We start from the raw sequence: 18,037 nt of genomic DNA, 5'->3' as shown, positions 1-18,037 counted from the left end.
TATATCTAATTTAGTCGTTTCTTTGAATATGTTGATAAAAGTATCTGATAAAACGTTAGGTATCTGATTTATTGACGAAGAGTGTGTAGCAGTACGCTGCATTCCGTAATTTGCGCGGGTGAAGCCGCCGAGCACATCTAGTATACTATATGTATACTATATAGTGTACTACAAAGGTACAATATTTGTAGAAACGAAAGTATAATTGATGCTGAAAATAAAACATAAATTTCTAATTTATGTCCTAACTTATAAATTTTTAATGAAATGAAAATAACAGTAACAGAAGCTTTCAAATTGATTAATAAAGGTACTCACAAAATTTCATAATGGGGACACAACGTTATGAGTAGTTCTTGAGATAGCATAGTAATGTGTTACTAAATTTCGAATCAAGTAGAGGGACACTATGATTGCAATAAAAGAGAAAAAGATGAAAAATTTCAAAAGAAATAATCTCGTAAACATAATTATGTTTGTTCGTTTGATTTTAGGTCTTTATTCCGAGCTGAGTAAAAATATTTTTTTTAAGGTTATAGCAAGATGTTATTGTTTATGTTTCGTAGTTTTTATATTTTATTCTAATTACTCAATGCTACTCACGTATCCTCCTCCGATAAAAGTTGCAATAACTACAGTGCACAAACTGATGGTTTATACAATAGTAACAGTGGCATCTATGTTGAGCAACGGGGAACATTTTTACGAATATCTAAACGAAATGTCCAATATTGAAACAAAATCCAAGATTAAGCCGCGAAAATTTGAATTGATAATTTCATTAACAACATTTGTTGTAATAATAATACTTTACACGTTCTTTTTATTTCATAATATGACATTTGCAAATAAAAATGCTTATTTAGAGTACTATTTCGGTACTTTGACATTGCTGTTTATGGCTAAATGTTTTAATAACATGGCTCGAGTTATGATGTTTGAACTTTTGTGGGATCGGATGAAGTCACTAAGGATGATGATGGTAGAGAACCTAAAATTTTGCGAACTAGTAAGCGATGACCACGTCGAACTACAAATTTCAAAGTTAGAAGAATATATAAAAGTGTATAATAATTTGTTAGACAATCTAAAATATATGGGTCATGCATCAAAACTGATGGTGAGTAAAATATAGAAGCAGAAAAGAACAGTTCTTTGTTAATATATAATCAATTGTGGTTATTACATGATTGATGAACTCCTTAACGACAAGGAAGCTTGGAAGCAGGCCATTCTGCTCTCATCTCTCACAAAATAGAAAAATTTAAACGATTGTCAAACTATAAATTGATCTTGGAAATGAGAAATCTGCTAAGTTTATTGCCGGTTCTTTTCAGTAGAATCTTCCTTCCAAACCGGTGGGAGAGTCACTACAAACAGACTGATTTGACGTTTCTAAAGTGCTTATAAACTAGGCCCACTTGAAATAAATGAATTTTGAATATTGAATGAAAATAAAATAAGAAACTATTTTTTGCAGATTATCTTGAATCTTCCGTCTTATTTCATTTATGTTATATCGGTTATGCTGGAGTTTATCAAATATCGCTTCGTGTTTGTAAGTCTAGTTTATTAATATATATCATAGTCCTCATTCTACTCGTCTTGGTGTGTATATTATATTATATTAATAGGTGTATATTTTATATTCCTCATTCCACAGGAAGAGGCCTCAGGAGGCCTCCTTACATAGATATTTTGATGCTTACTAGGAGGTCTCCTCAACATGTATCATTTACTCGTAGTATATAAAAATCGAAATTCATGTTACTGCAGATATTAGTTCTTACCATGCACTCTAAACCCGAAGACGTTATTTTTATTTATTTTGAGGCACATATTCCCTCTCAGAATGTGACATATAAACACGAAAATATATCTATATATTGAATTAGGAATAGTGCAATGAGGAATATATATATATATATATATATATATATATATATATATTCCTCATTCACACACCACGACGAGTGGAATGAGGAATATATATATATATATATATATATATATATATATTCCTCATCACGAGGAATATATATATATATATATATATATTCCTCACCACGACGAGTGGAATGAGGAATATATATATATATATATATATATATATATATTCCTCATTCCACTCGTCGTGGTGTGTATAGTGTGTTTTTGGGTGTGTGCACGCGTTTTTATTGGTGTGTGTGTGCGAGTATTGAGTGCGTCTAAATCCGTTATATATTATATATAAATAAATTGAAGAAGCTACTCGGTTTCTTTATAGGTTAGTGTCTTGTACGAGGCTGTCAAAGTTTTGTTCAATTCAAAATACGTTTATTGGCATAGGAGCAACATTTTTTGTTAACTTTGTTCTTGCACTAAATTAAGGTATGGGCCAAAGTATGCCGTAAAATGAACGTCCGAACCACTAAGCAATCAGTGTTGTTATTGAATTTGTGGCTTCTTGTAATTAATTATTGAATTTTTTATCAATGTAGGTGGACATGTTCTACCTCTTTGATGGCGTTGCAAATACAATGATACCGCTAGTACCAGCTATTCTTGCGGAACTAGTCACCATACAAGTTGAAAAGATGAAGACCCACCTTAGCCAACAACTTCTAGTTTGTAGTCGTAAGTCACATTTATTTTTACCGTCAAAATTTATTTTTAACCCCAGACGCAAAAACGATGGGTTATTATAAGTTTACCCTGTCACAATCTCTCGCTGTCCGTGTGTGTGTGTCTGTGTGTATGTGTGTGTATGGTTCTGTGGCATCGTAGAGTAAAGTAAAGTATGTAATCTGCCAAAAAAAAAACAAATCAAAACCGGCTCATCCGTTCGGGAAATAAGATGCCACAGACAGACAGACACGTCAATATAACACACGGTAGTTTTGGCGTTGGTGTTTAAAAATACGGTATCTCGTTCGTTGCGTAACAGTTTTTAATATTTTCAGATAATGGACTCAGGAACAGGGTATGCGACGCCCTGAAGTTCTTAGAACTCCGCCCCTTCAAGTACACTGTTTGGCGTGCCTTCAGTCTCAACACATCTTTACTATTGGGTCTCATTAGCCTGTGTACAACTTATACTATTGTAGCAATTCAGTTTTCACACGTCTACGGTTAAAAACTTCATATTCAGTGGCTTGAATAAAGGGGACGATGATATAAAATGGAAAAAAAAAACTATCGTACCAGTTATACAAACTCAAAGGTAGTCATTTTTCGAACCCTACCCAAGTTTTTTATACCTTGCAATGAAGATTTTTTTCATTTTATATTATCTGCCCCCTTTATACATATCCTGTTGATACAGGGCCACTGACCATATTCCCAAAACAGGATATAAATTTAAAATTTAAAAAATCTTAGACTCTCTATATAGTGTACATTATTTAACATATTGAGGGAGTCGTGAAAAAAGAATGTAATTCGCTATTTTGTGATGGCGGCCATCTTGGATTTGATATTTTTTCATAGCGTACAGTACAGTATTCTACTAGTCAAGCCCTTTCATTTGATTTGTGGGATAAGTGAAAATAAATGTATTATGCAATTTTGTGATGTAATTTTTAATTGCGAAATAAATGTGGCCATTGTAGCTCATATTTACCTATGCCAGTTTTAGAATGACCTGCTCTTTTAAAAAAAAAATCCACTTCAAGTTAGCCCTTGACTGCAATCTCGCCCGATAGTAAGTGATGATGCAGTCTCAGGTGGAAGTTAGCTAATCTGTTAGGGAGTATGGTAGTCATACCCCTAATCGGTTTCTTCGCGACATCGCACCGGAACACTAAATCGCTAAGCGGCACGTCTTTGTCGGTAAGGTGGTAACTAGCCATGACCAAAGCGTCCCACCAGCCCAGACCAGATAAAATTTAGAAATTATAATATCCCAAATTGCACCTGCCGGGAATCGAATCCGGGACCTTCTAAAACTAAATAATAAACAAGTATATAAAAACTTCGTCATTTAAAATAATTTTTTTAAAACTTGAATTTTTATTCACTTTGCTATTCACAATTGATCCGTTTGAAAATATTGGAAATAAATAATCCTAATTGATTATGATATTCGCCATTAGCTGGCGTATAAGTCAAGAGGCGTGGAGCGGAGCGGCTTTAAACAGCGGAAACTACACAGACGTCTGACGTGAGTTGCGTACGTTACTTCCGTCAGAAAAAAATCTGAGTTACTCTCTAGTCGCGCCTAAAGAAGTTTTACTTGAATTTTTATTCACTTTGCTATTCACAATTGATCCGTTTGAAAATATTGGAAATAAATAATCCTAATTGATTATGATATTCGCCATTAGCTCGCGTATAAGTCAAGAGGCGTGGAGCGGAGCGGCTTTAAACAGCGGAAACTACACAGACGTCTGACGTGAGTTGCGTACGTTACTTCCGTCAGAGAAAAAATCTGAGTTACTCTCTAGTCGCGCCTAAAGAAGTTTTACTTGAATTTTTATTCACTTTGCTATTCACAATTGATCCGTTTGAAAATATTGGAAATAAATAATCCTAATTGATTATGATAGTCGCCATTAGCTGGCGTATAAGTCAAGAGGCGTGGAGCGGAGCGGCTTTAAACAGCGGAAACTACACAGACGTCTGACGTGAGTTGCGTACGTTACTTCCGTCAGAAAAAAATCTGAGTTACTCTCTAGTCGCGCCTACAGAAGTTTTACTTCTAAAAATAACCTCCAATAGTATCTTTTATATGAAGATTCGTAGTATATTGTTTTGATAATTTAATTATTGTCAGTCTTAATTATTATGGCAGTGTAATATTTTCAGTGGATTTTTCCGTGCCCTCGTGACTAAGGTAACTTTTTCTCAGTTTGTTTTTTTTTATGTATTTGAAACTGAATAATTGTTTTTGTTTATCTTTCTTTAATTTACTTACTTGGCTCTAATTGAAGTTATACTTCTTTTGGCGCGATGGAGAAAAATGATGAGAGTGAATTTTTACGATGCGCACACTGACACCTGAATTCTACATCGTAAAGTTAGTTTTAGGTAGCATTAAAATCCATAACTATGTTCAAGTTGTATATTCTAGTATTTTGTTCTAGTGTAACGGTGCAAACAGTGTGAATTAATTTATTATTAAGTTAATAAAACCTTTTTTATTTAAATTAAACCTTTTTGATTAATTTTAATATTTATCGTTTATCACTGCTGCATTTTAGTTATTTTTTTTCATACGCCGAAGAAGTATAACTTCTAACGCGTGTACATAAGTACACGCCCTTTTTTATAGGCATTTGCTATGTTCTACTTTTGTTTTATTGGGCGTATATTGTTGCGACACAGTTTATACTACTGCAACAGTTATCGCGGCACCATGTTTATTATGTCAATTTTGTACCCTTACTTCATTCATTACATACATTCTGCAGAATATTGTTCTGAATAAATAAATAAAAAAAGAAATGTTAGAGATGATGTGAGACATCACTCGACTCATTTTAATATCGCTTTGTTTTACCAAAAACCTCTTGAATTATTAATGTTTAATGAAATGGAAATGATGCTTTTAAATTGATTAATGCAGATACTCATAAAACATTATAATACAATGTTAACAGTAACATAGTCATCTTTCAGTATCAACATTATGATTGTTGTAAAGCAAAGCAAGATTAGCAGTTTGAAACGCAATTCTATTGCGTATATAATAATGTTTACTCGTTTGGTTTTAGGAATATATTCTGAGTTGAGTACAAACATTCGTTTCGCAGTTATCGCTAGATTTTATTGTTTAGGTTTCGTGGTTTGGGTGGTTTATTGGAATTATATCATGGTTTCCATTAGTGTTCTACCGATGAAAGTTTTGATAATTTCAGTGCACAAAGCAATAGTTTATATAGTAGGTGCACTGGTGTCTTTAATAAGCAATGGAGAAAATTTTTTCACTTACCTAAACAGAATGGCGAGTGTAGAAATTATATCTATCTTAAAGCGACGAAAGTGTGAATTTCCAATTTCATTTATTATATTCATTGTTGTTATTTTACTTTACATGTTATTCTTAATATTTATACTGACAGTACTGACAGCAAGTCACGATATTCATTTGAAGCCATTTTCATTTGCAATGACATTGTTATTTACGGGTAATTGTTTAAATAACATGGCTCGTATTATGATGTTCGAACTTTTTTGGGATCGGATGAAGTCGCTAAGAATAACGATGGAAGAGAATTTAAAATTTTCTGAGCTAGTATGCGACAGCCAAGTCGAGCTGCAAATTTCAAAGTTAGAAGAATATTTAAAAGTCTATGGTAAATTGTTGAACAATCTAAAGTTGGCTGGTCACGCATCAAAAGCGATGGTAAGTATATAATAGTAGCAGAAAGAATTGATGTTTATAAAGCTCGAATAACAGAGTTCTTTTTTTGCAGATACTTTTGAATCTACCGTGTTATTTTATTTTTGTTGTATCGGTTATACTGGAGTATATAAAATACAGCTCTTTATATGTAAGTGTTATAACATGAGTTATCTTTTTTTTTTTTAAAGTAACAATTGGAATTGGTGTAAAATTTGAATAGGAAAAAATTTTTTGGAAAAAGCGAATTTTTCCAAATGTACACAAAACATTTGGAAAAATTCGCTTTTCATAAAAGAAAAAAGAAGTATAACTTCAAAAACTGAGTACAAGTTAGTAACTAATAGGAGGTTACGACTAATAAAAATAAAAATAAAATCTATGTCATCGATTAATTTGGATTACGCAAAATTTAAGCATCTTTTTTTTCATTGTAGGTCGACTTTATATACATCACCGATGGAGCTATAAATACAATTGTACCGTTAATCCCTGCCATTTTCGCTGAGTTAGCGACCATACAAATAGAAAAGATCAAGACTTATCTTAAAAGACAACTTTTAGTTTGTCCCCGTAAGTGATGTTTATTTTTATTCTATCATCTTATCATATTATTGAAGTGAAACTTCTTGAGAATCGTTGTGATTTTAAACTCGACGAAACGAAAATGCATCACGATAAATGTGTGGAAGATAATGAGATATATTACATCACATACATAATTTTGATTCATATTTTAGTTACTATGGAAACTAAATAGGATGTAATAGTCTAGTCGACAAGTCGAAAATGGTACAAAATAGAAATACTACTCTTGAAACTACACTCCATGCCTTGTGCATATCCTCTATGCACGCCACTGCCCATACCCCTAACCGGTTTCTACGCGACATCGTACCGGAACGATAAATTGCTTAGTTACGGAAGAAGCCTCCCATTAAACAAAAACTACTTACTTGCTGTATGCGATTAAACGCATAAAGCAATACTTACCAATGAGTATGCAAACACCAAGGAGTATGTGACACAGTACGTCATGCGAAAATATCATGTAGCCCTAGTTTTTATTTAGGGGCATAATCTGTGGTAGACCTTAATTTTCCATTCCCTTTTTTCTACGCGCACGGCTAAAATTAACATATTTTTGTAACCTCTCAATAACATTGTTTAATTGTTCTAAAATCATAAATAAATCTTTCAATTGCACACAAAAACACAATCATACACACACTAAAGAACAATTTTTTGTCATTATTGCTCCAACAGAATTTGTTTGCTAAGCTGTTTTTTTTTATGTTTTTGATTTTTTTGTTCTATTATTAATTTACCTTTATTGTATTCAACCTGGAAGGAAGTGATTTCCACGACACAGGGAATCCTAGTGTGGAAATCACAGACTTTATCTTCACACAGAGACACAGAGTATTCTTTCGATTACTTTGTATGTGTTTGTTTGAAATAAATAAATTGAGTTTATTTCAAATCAAGACACGTCATCATCATCATATCAACCCATTAAGAACCCACTACAGGTCACAAGTCTCCTCTGAGAAAGGGTTAAGGCCATACTCTTCCACGCTGGCCCAGTGCGCATTGGTGGACTCCCAAGACTTACTTATTTTATTTACTACTAACTTATTATATTTTTTTCCAGATAACGCACTAAGGAGCAGAACTTACGATGCTCTCAAGTTCTTAGAGCTACGTCCCTTCAAGTACACTATTTGGCGCGCCTTCAGTGTCAACATCTCCTTGCTTCTGGGCCTTGTTAATCTCTGCACCACTTATACTATTGTAGCAATACAATTTTCGCACGTGTACGGTTAGGAACTTCATATTCCATAAAATGTTGTGCTGTGATTTACATTTTTATATTCTGAATTTTACATTCCTGTGACCGTGCTACATTAAATATAAATATAAATATACTACGACAATACACACATCGCCATCTAGCCCCAAAGTAAGCGTAGCTTGTGTTATGGGTACTAAGATAGCTGTTGAATATTTTTATGAATATAATACATATAAATACTTATAATATACAGATAGATACCCAGACACTGAAAAACAATCATGTTCATCACACAAACATTTTCCAGTCGTGGGAATCGAACCCACGGCCTAGTAATCAGAAAGCAGGGTATCTGCCCACTGCGCTGCACTGCGTCAAATTGAGTGGAAATATGTTCTATACAGGCAGGCACAGGCAGGGTAGTTGCCCGCGACTTCGTCTGCGTCTGATTTTGTTTTTGATGTGGCAGTAAATTTAGTTCTTGATCTAAAAATAATTAAAGTATTCAGTATCGTTGATCTTTAAATGAGGGGTTTACGCTGAGGGTCCGCTGAGGAGTTATGTACTCCAACCACAGTTTGGGACATATACAACCTCTATAGTACAAAAATAACTATTTAAATCGGTTATAATTTGATGGTGTAAAATCGTCAAACACTCATCCCCTCTCCCAAAGGAACCGAGCTTAATGTTGGGATAAAAAGTATCCTAAGTTTCACGAGGATCGGTTTAGTAGTTTTTGCGTGAAAGCTCAACAAACAAACTTACATTGACATTTATAATATTAGTAGGGATAGGGATTTATTTATTTAATTTTTCATATTTTTTTTTTACCATGTCCGAGCATAAAATAAGCAAATCATGGCTACTCGTAATAGGTATCTACCTAAATAAATAAAAGCCCGCTACCATCTTTGGCTGCATCATCACTTACCACCAGGTGAGATTGCAGTCATGGGTTAACTTGTAGTGGATTAAAAAAAAATACTTCGTAATGTGTGGCATGCATAGGTAAGTAAAGGGATTTTCAATTTCAATTGATTAAGTTATTATTATGACCGAGTGCGAGAACGTTGATCGCAAGTTAACAGCTGAGAGCTTTTAAGGGCTTTAGAGGGACTAATCTTTTGTATCCGATAATTTCTGCATCGTTAAGTTAAACATAATAATAAAAAAAAATATGTTTATAAATTTGGTTCTTGTTATATATTGATACCGATATGTGAATACATATGTCAATATGTATTCAAATATCGGCACTAAAAAAAATTATCCTGTATAATATTATTACTACCTAAAGTCTGGATCTTAATAAAAATTAAATTAGTTCTGGTTTTGTCTATAAAAAAAGGAATGCGTGGTAATTTTTTTTCTTATTTCTGATTGTTACTTTGTATAAAACGTTACCGTATATTGTTTTGTTAATTTTTTTTTCAACATTTTGACAGCTTGTTACTCGTTTGGTCGCAGTTTTTTAACTTCTGCGCTGTATGTAACATCTTTAAAAAAAATGTAGTTTAAATTGCAATTACGGATAATTACGGTAGTGCCTTTAGTTTTAGTTTTTTCATACCTAATCTCGGTTTTTTGAAGGCCTTTTTCGAATTTTGGTCAACAAGCGTGTTATTTTTAAACATACAAAGTAGTGAACATACAGAAACCGTGAACACAACTAATATTGAAGCATCAAAAACCCCTCCGTTTTAGAGTTGTTTCTCAAACAAATGGTTAGTCACTTCGAACCATTTATCATTTGAAAGTAATTTTTTTACCTCTAATGTTCACCACAAAATGGGAAAATGAGAAAACATTTGTGAGCTAGCAACATTCCGCGGGTGTAAAGTGAGAAGTGCGCGAGGCGTTTTCACTGTTTTTAGACACAATGCACTGCATACAATAATGGCTGAAGGAGGATTTTGTAGGTTCTTAATTCTGTGGCTAACAAAAAATCCATCGAAAACTTAGTCGTTAAAACGACTCTATGTACATAACGTGACAGCTGACTGCAAGCTCTTGCGTCTCACTCAGTTGCAGCACAACTACTGCACTAACTAGAATTTGTTTAAATGAAATATGGGTGATTCTAACACGGTTTAAGCTCTATAATTGTATCCTCTTTTTATGTTCCTAGATTAAAAGTGTTGCAGATTAAATAAATGTGTTGCCTTCCTTAATTTTTCCTTTATTTTATAGGTTTCGTTTTGCTATTCTCACTTAACCGTTAGAGAACTCAACACACCTTTGAAAGTTTTCTTTGTTAAAGTGCACTATATATTATCTCAATGATTGAATCAATTTGAATCAATGTTTGGCCTCTAAGATACGGGATTTCCTAGTTTAGGGGTCAGGATTCCAAAGATTTATGGCACTGAGTTTTTCTAATAAATATTTTCTATTTCTATTTATTTTTCTTGCCAATGGCCGAAAAATTATACAATACCTATACCTAAAGTGGTGATAGCCGGACTAGCCGGAGCCGTAGGACTTCGACTTCTCTATCGGGGGACCGAATTCGAATCCTAGCAAACGCACGTCTAACTTTTCTAAGTTATATTTAAACGCTTAAAGCAATTAAAATATCACTTGATTCACCGGTGAAGTAAAACATCGCGAGGAAATCTGCATGCCTGAGAGTTCTCCATAATGTTCTCAAAGGTGTGTAGAGTCCACCAAAACGCACTGGAACAGCTTGGCGGACTACTGCCTTAACCCCACCTCACTCATTGTAGGATGAGACCCGTGCCCTATAGTGGGCCGGTAATGGGTCGATATGATGATGATATATCTTATATATATATTTCTAGTGTGCGTGTGTATGTCACTGAACTTCTCCTAAACGTCTGGACCGATTTGAATGATTTTTTTGTTATGCGTTTGGGTGGCACCCTGGATGGTTTAAATTTACATATCAGCCCGACAGATGGCGCTGGGGTCCGCTAGTACCTTTATATTGTTATGTTGTTAAATGTAGCAGACCAAGATACGTTATCTGCTTAATATCTATAGTAGCTACATTATCGATCGAAGGTATATGAACTGTGTTGATTTATGAACGTTGCATAACTTTGGAACAGTTACACATTGCTCTGTTATACCGACAGAACCATTCAAATAGCAGAGGGTGAAAAAAAAATGCATTACAGTACAACGGAGTACCTAGTTAGTGTTAGTAGGTTAGATTAGACTCTTATAACCAATTATATCGTAATAATGACAAGTTTGCTGAAAAGCCGTCAGCTTCGCTCTTCTCTCGCGAATAGGAAAACGATTCAGTAGACGAATATCTAAAACTAAAGGTTTAAATAATTGTGTTTCTAGGTTTATATTTTGGTTCACTTTATATTATCATTTAAGTTGACATTGTTATTTAATTTCACAGTTTTGATACCTTAATTTTCGGACATTTTGTATAAAATGGAAAAATAATTTTATAATTAAGGTGTTGTTATAATTTGCATGCCATATAATGGCTGATAGTAGCACAGAACTTGTTATGTTTTATTATAAGATCAAATTTGTTAACCTGCAATCACGCAAATTCAGATTTGAATTTGATTTTAAAATGTTTATTTTGGAAAAGAGCAACTGTTGCGTTACTTGGCCGGCTTCTTCGCGATGAAATCTGTTTTCCAAATCGGTTGTAGAGTCATTAAATCGGCCTGATTTGCCTTTTTTAAAGGGCTTATAAAGTAGGCTTACTTGAAATAAATTATTTTTGTCCTTGGCTTTGAGTTTACATGCAGTAATTTTAAGATCAATAAAATGCGGTTTGTCAGTGCTCGTATGCACCGAAGTTAGTTCCGCATAGCTAACGATATCTCCCAAGTTTGTCTCAATTCCGAACTTAGAGCAATTTGTGCAAATTGGACCGTAAAGGAGTAAGGTAGTCGACGTTATCGCCTGAACTTCGAGTGTAGCTTGCTAATGTGGGAATTCTCGACAGAATTATAAGGATAACGAGGGAATAAATTTCTTAATTTCAAGTCAAAGTCGAGTCAAAACTTTATTTATTCAACTTACTTGTTTTATGCTTATATACAGAGTTAAATAAAACATAACAGAAAGCTCTGTTATGTTTACAATATATACAAAAACTTTTGTTTTAAGACTTATTTTTTAACTCGATAGTTAATGTTTAATAAATATTAAATATTTAGTATTTTGCACAGATACTCTACTTGTTACTACTCTATAGTGTAACATCAGCAACAGCGCGCGAACTGCTCGTAGCGGTTTAGCAACATGGACAGTGGACTATGCTGACTGTTACGCTGATCACATGTATTGGTTTTACAGTGTAACGTTACTTTATAGAAAGTAGCGGACCCGCGCGACTTCGTCTGCGAATGAGCCGACTTAAAAAAATATTCGTATGTTGTCGCGGACTGTTTTATAGAACTTTAAAGAAACAACAATTCCGACAATTCCGTTATACTTACACGTTTGGCGTAACATTTAAAGTTCACGCGTCGTACGCATCAGAATCTCTCAAAAAGGATATTTTTTGCAGTTTTTGCCCAAGATTACAATATAAATGAATCCTAGCTAGATCGATTTATCACCCCCGAAACCCCCCTGTATACTAAATTTCATGAAAATGGTTGGAGCCGATTCCGAGATTCCAATTATATATATATACAAGAATTGCTCATTTAAAGATATAAGATAACATGATTTATTAGTTTTTGTGTATGAAACACTGAATTTTGTAGAGTCGTATAACAAAAGTTGTTACTGCTAATGGTATTTTTTATTTAAACCTCTATATGTTTTACCTCCTACTGAGAATCTATTGCATTTTCTTCTACGCCTTTGGTTGTCTGGAAGAGATTGCTGTATAGCGAGAAGGCCGTAAAAGTGTACCTACTATCTTAACGCTATATTGTTTTAATAAATATTCCATATTCAATATTCTGCATAGAAATTTGTTACTACTCGATAGTGTAACATCTGCAACAGCGCGCGAACTGCTCGTGGCGGTTTGGCAGTGGACTATGGTGACTGTTACGCTGATCACATGTATTTGGTTGACAGTGCAATGTTACTTTATAGAAACATGATTTATTATTTTTAGTGTATGAAACACTGAATTTTGTAGAGTCGTATAACAAAAGTTATTATTGCTAATGATATTTTTTATGTTAACCTCTAAATGTTTTACCACCTACTGAGCATCTATTGCATTTTCTTCTACGCCTTTGGTTGTCTGGAAGAGATAGCTGTATAGCGAGAAGGCCGCAAAATTGTACCTTCTACTTTAACGCTCTATTGTATTTTGATTTTTGTTAATTTTCCGTGTGTGGTGAATGAATACACGAATGACGAAGTGTATCCATTCATGTATTAATTCAATGAATGAATGGGCAAAGGCTTCTTGACATTTTCTAATGTTTTAACCAACGAAAATTGTATTTACTGTTGAACTAACTGCCGCCCGCGGTGTTTGTCCGCGGTTTTGTTAGAATAAAATTTGGCATATGTTACTCTGTGTTCATCAATTGTGAATAGCAAAGTGAATAAAAATTCAACAGTTTTAAATAAAATACTTTATAAACTTGCCTATTCCCTTCTGTTTTATTTGTGGTTTGACAATATTGTATATATTTATTTATTATTGATATTAATTATATAGTTATATATTAATTATTATCACTATCTATATATTTTATTGTAAGTTTGTTATATGTACATATTATATTTGTATATATAGGTTTATGCATGTTTATTTGCAGCACAGTACAGTTAAATGCACCACCTACCTCTCTTCTTGAGCTGTTTTTAACGCCTTTGGTTGCCTGGAAGAGATCGCTATGTAGCGATAAGGCCGCCAAATTTTATACCTTTTGTTAAATTTTTACTGTTAATTTGTTATGTTTATGTGGTGTACAATAAAAGTGTATTCATTCATTCATTCATTCATATTTTATTGCAAAGTTTTTTGAAAATCTCTAAATATACTTGTTTACAAAACTTTTAATAAACTTTCTGACGATCGCGACATTCTATAATATTCAGTGACAAGGCTATATTGACATATGCTGATCTAACCTTCAATTTTCTACTCTCAATTATTCTATTTAACAAATGAAAATATTTATAAAATGTGTAAGTGGTATTAATGGATTTTAAATAGAATAAAAAATGAAATAGTGAATTTTAAATGAGAGGGCGCAGTCCCAGTTTTAGTCCCAGAACATTTTACTCTTTCATCATTAAATAATAATAAACGTTTTATTTCAATCGCGCGTAAAGGTCTTCACACACGGCAGCTATAATGTATATTAATGTCCATTACATCCTGGCTTTAAATTATCTTAACGTATCTCACACACAACAGTTAATGTAATGTATCTTTCCCATCATTCCATTGGTATACGTCTCGATTGATGCACTTTCCAGCTGCTAAGGTGTTATACAGGGTGTTGGTATTTTTAATAAATAAATAAATATACTACGACAATACACACATCGCCATCTAGACCCAAAGTAAGCGGTTCTTGCGTTATTGTATTACTGTCGATTATACTTACTTATAATTTACAGATAAACACCCGGACACTGAAAAACATTCATGTTCATCAAAAAAACATTTTCTAGTTTTGGGAATCGAACCCACGGCCTTGGACTTAGAAATCAGGGTCGCTGCCCAGTGCGCCAATCGGCCGTCAAATTACAAGTGCAGGTAAAAACCGCTAAATATTAAATTACAAATATCGTATATCCTTTGTTCCGTTGCTGCGTGAACATAATTTCGTTGTTAATATGAACTACATTAGCTATTGTATTGTATGTGAATATTCTAGTCATCCGTGCCAGATCAAATCATCAACGGATAGTGTATGTCAACAGATTAGCATATTGTTTGTGCTCAGCCAAATATGTCAATTGTAGAGACAATTGACATATTTACCTATAACCTTAATGACATCAGCAGACTACTGGTACTATAGTCGTATTTTTAATTAGACGAAGCCAACTGACAGTAGCTAATGTCACTTTGTAAAATAATGTTGCCATATTTAAAGTAATAGTGATGCGTTCTGTTTTCTTTCAATCAGATGAATGAACAATGTGTGTGAATAGTTAATCTTTTCAAAACTATAAAAGACTATTATTTCTATTTTATAATAAAATTGTATAAAAGTGCTCTGATATAAGTTACTAACTACAACCAGTTTTTTGTCGGCTTCTTACAAAACGCGGCGCGGCGACTCATTCGCCTTCATTCATTCAGGAGTTTTTTCAATGATTCACTTTGTCACAACACTATTTTTATTTCATCATAAAGTGACAACACAGTAAACGTCAGTTGACTTCGTTTAATTAAAAATACGACTATACTACTGGTCCAAAATTTGAATTTTAATAACCACTTGTTTTATGTTTAGATTATTCTTATAAAGAGGTGAATGAATTGTTTTTATGATTATTTTTTATAGACAATCTAAAAGATTGTAAACTGAAAATGAAGTTGAAAAAGAGCAATCTGCTGAGTTTCTTGTCGTCTCTTCTCGGTGGAATCTGCCTTCCGAAACGATGGTAGAGTCACAACAAACCGACTGACTTGACGTGTCAAAAGTTATAAACTGGGCCTACTTGGAATAAATTAATTTTGTACTTTTGATTTTATTTTTCAAATTTTATAATACATACATCCACACATAATTCTTGTTTCAGGTAAAAAAAAAACAAAGAAGAAAGGTACGCCATGTTTAAACTAAGTTGATCATTAATTATCTTAGTCAGGTATATCAAATGGCTAAAGTTATGATTTTCATTAAAGTTAGTGTCCAGGAGAGTTGGTATAAAACGTTTTGTCGTAACTCCACAAGCGCACGTAACCAAGCGATGGTCGCATTTGATTTGAATTTTATGTTCATTTTCTTCAGAATTGTAACGAAGCGGTGATAGCCAAGTGGTTAGAGCTTCGGGACATACCTCTTACTTTTAGGAGCTATGTGCGTTTTTTATTGAAGGAATTTAAAATAACACTTGCTAAAACGGTGAAGGAAAACACCGTTCATATTCAAATATTCCTTATTCATGTAGGTCTATCACTTATGAAGCGAAGCGTAATACATATATGTTTACATAATTGTAAGGTAATTGTGATAATATCGTTCACTAACTTAAACCTAGAGCTTCGAGGGTTACAAACGCGCGCTGGTCTAAGAAGAGCCCACAACAAACTTAGCTAGGGTAATTTTTGTTTGTTATCACCATCTCACAGTCAATTAATATTTAGCTGGAATGAATTATTAATTTTATGTAGCCTAGTAAACTGCACAACGTGTTTATTTTGCGGCCGGCGCTAGGGTGCTATCTGAGTAAAAGGCCGTGGGTTAGATTCCCACAACTGGACAATAAGTGTCTGGGTGTTTATCTATATATTATAAGTATTTATGTATATTGGTAATAAAAAAATATTCATCAGTTATCTTAGTACCCATAACACAAACTACGCTCACTTTGGGACGAGATGGCGATGTGTGTATTGTCGTAGTATATTTTTTTTTTTTTTTTTTACTTTTAATATTCATATTGTTACAGTCCATTTATTTTTCCAATATCATTTAAATCGTGATACATTTTTATGAACTTAAATTTAATTTCCAAATAAATGCTGGCTTTGCACCGTCATTAAACCTCTCCTCCTCAGGTTGAGAGGAAACCCGTGCAAGCCATGGGCCCTGTTATGTGTTGATAATGTTGATGATGGCAATCGTAATGAATTTGACGGCCGATTGGGCCAGTGGGCAGAAATCCTGCTTTCTGAGTCAAGGCCGTGGGTTCGATTCCCACAGCTGGAAAATTTATTTATTTAATTTATTTATTTATTTGGTATCTATTACCCATAACTACGCACTACACTATAACATAAATAGAATAATTAAAAAACTAAATTAAATAAAAAAAGAAATCTTACATGTCAACAAAATGTTTGTGTGATGAATATTAATCCTATTTAGTGTCTGGGTGCTCATTTGTATATAATAAGTATATGTGTATATTATTTATAAAAATATTCATCAGTCATCTTAGTACCCATAACACAAGCTACGCTTACTTTGGGGCTAGATGGCGATGTGTGTATTGTCTAAGTATATTTGTTTATTATTATAATAATTAGAAACAAACCGTAAGCAAGCTAAAGAAACGTCCGCCTGCATTATCGGTTACTGAGGGCCGATTGGATCAGTGGGCAGTGACCTGCTTTCCGCGTCCAAGGCTGTGGGTTCGATTCCTACAACTGAAAAAAGTTTGTGTGATGAACATGATTTTTTTTCAGTGTCTGGGTATTTTCCTTTATATTTCAAGTATTTATGTAAATATATATCCTTTAACTGTTCATAAATGTAGAAGTAGTATTATTCATTGGCATAGGAATCTATCCTACAGTGATGTAGAAAAGATAATAAAATGATTCTTCCTACTTCAATAGATTTTTTAAAATAGGCCCAAACTCTAGACCTTTACACATGCATACACACACACACACAGACACACACACACACGCAGATACACACACTTACACACACTTACACACACACACACACACACACACACACACTAAATCGCTGCATGTTTTTACTACTGCAACAGTTATCGTGGCACCATGTTTATTGTGTCCCCTTACTAATATTCTTCGCAGAACTTATCTCCCAGAGTAATCATTCGTTGATAATAATAAAATGGCATATTAATAAAACGGTTCATTTTTGGAAATCTATTATTAAAGGAAAATATTCCCGACTATAAATAAAATATGTATTACGTTTTTTTTTGGTTCTGATTTTTTAAAGTTGATTACTTATTATTCAACCTTCGGGCGTATTGAAATCAAAATGAATTTATGGCACATTATTTTTGCCTCCGAAATTCAAGAGCGAAGCATTTTTGTTTGTTTGAAACATACGCTA

General features: G+C 33.5%; 1 protein-coding gene across 1 annotated transcript; it reads left to right on the top strand.

Moving 5' to 3' along the window:
* The first annotated feature begins 472 nt into the window (after positions 1-472).
* Positions 473-3,115, top strand: LOC120633566. Its single transcript, XM_039903775.1, has 4 exons — positions 473-1,120; positions 1,481-1,552; positions 2,481-2,616; positions 2,943-3,115. The coding sequence occupies exons 1-4, from the start codon at positions 473-475 to the stop codon at positions 3,113-3,115; spliced, it is 1,029 nt and encodes a 342-aa protein (XP_039759709.1).
* The last annotated feature ends 14,922 nt before the right edge of the window (positions 3,116-18,037 follow it).

Source organism: Pararge aegeria, chromosome 22, assembly GCF_905163445.1.
Source record: "Pararge aegeria chromosome 22, ilParAegt1.1, whole genome shotgun sequence".
Taxonomy (NCBI): Eukaryota; Metazoa; Arthropoda; class Insecta; order Lepidoptera; family Nymphalidae; genus Pararge; species Pararge aegeria.
This window is presented reverse-complemented; position numbering and strand designations above follow the sequence as displayed.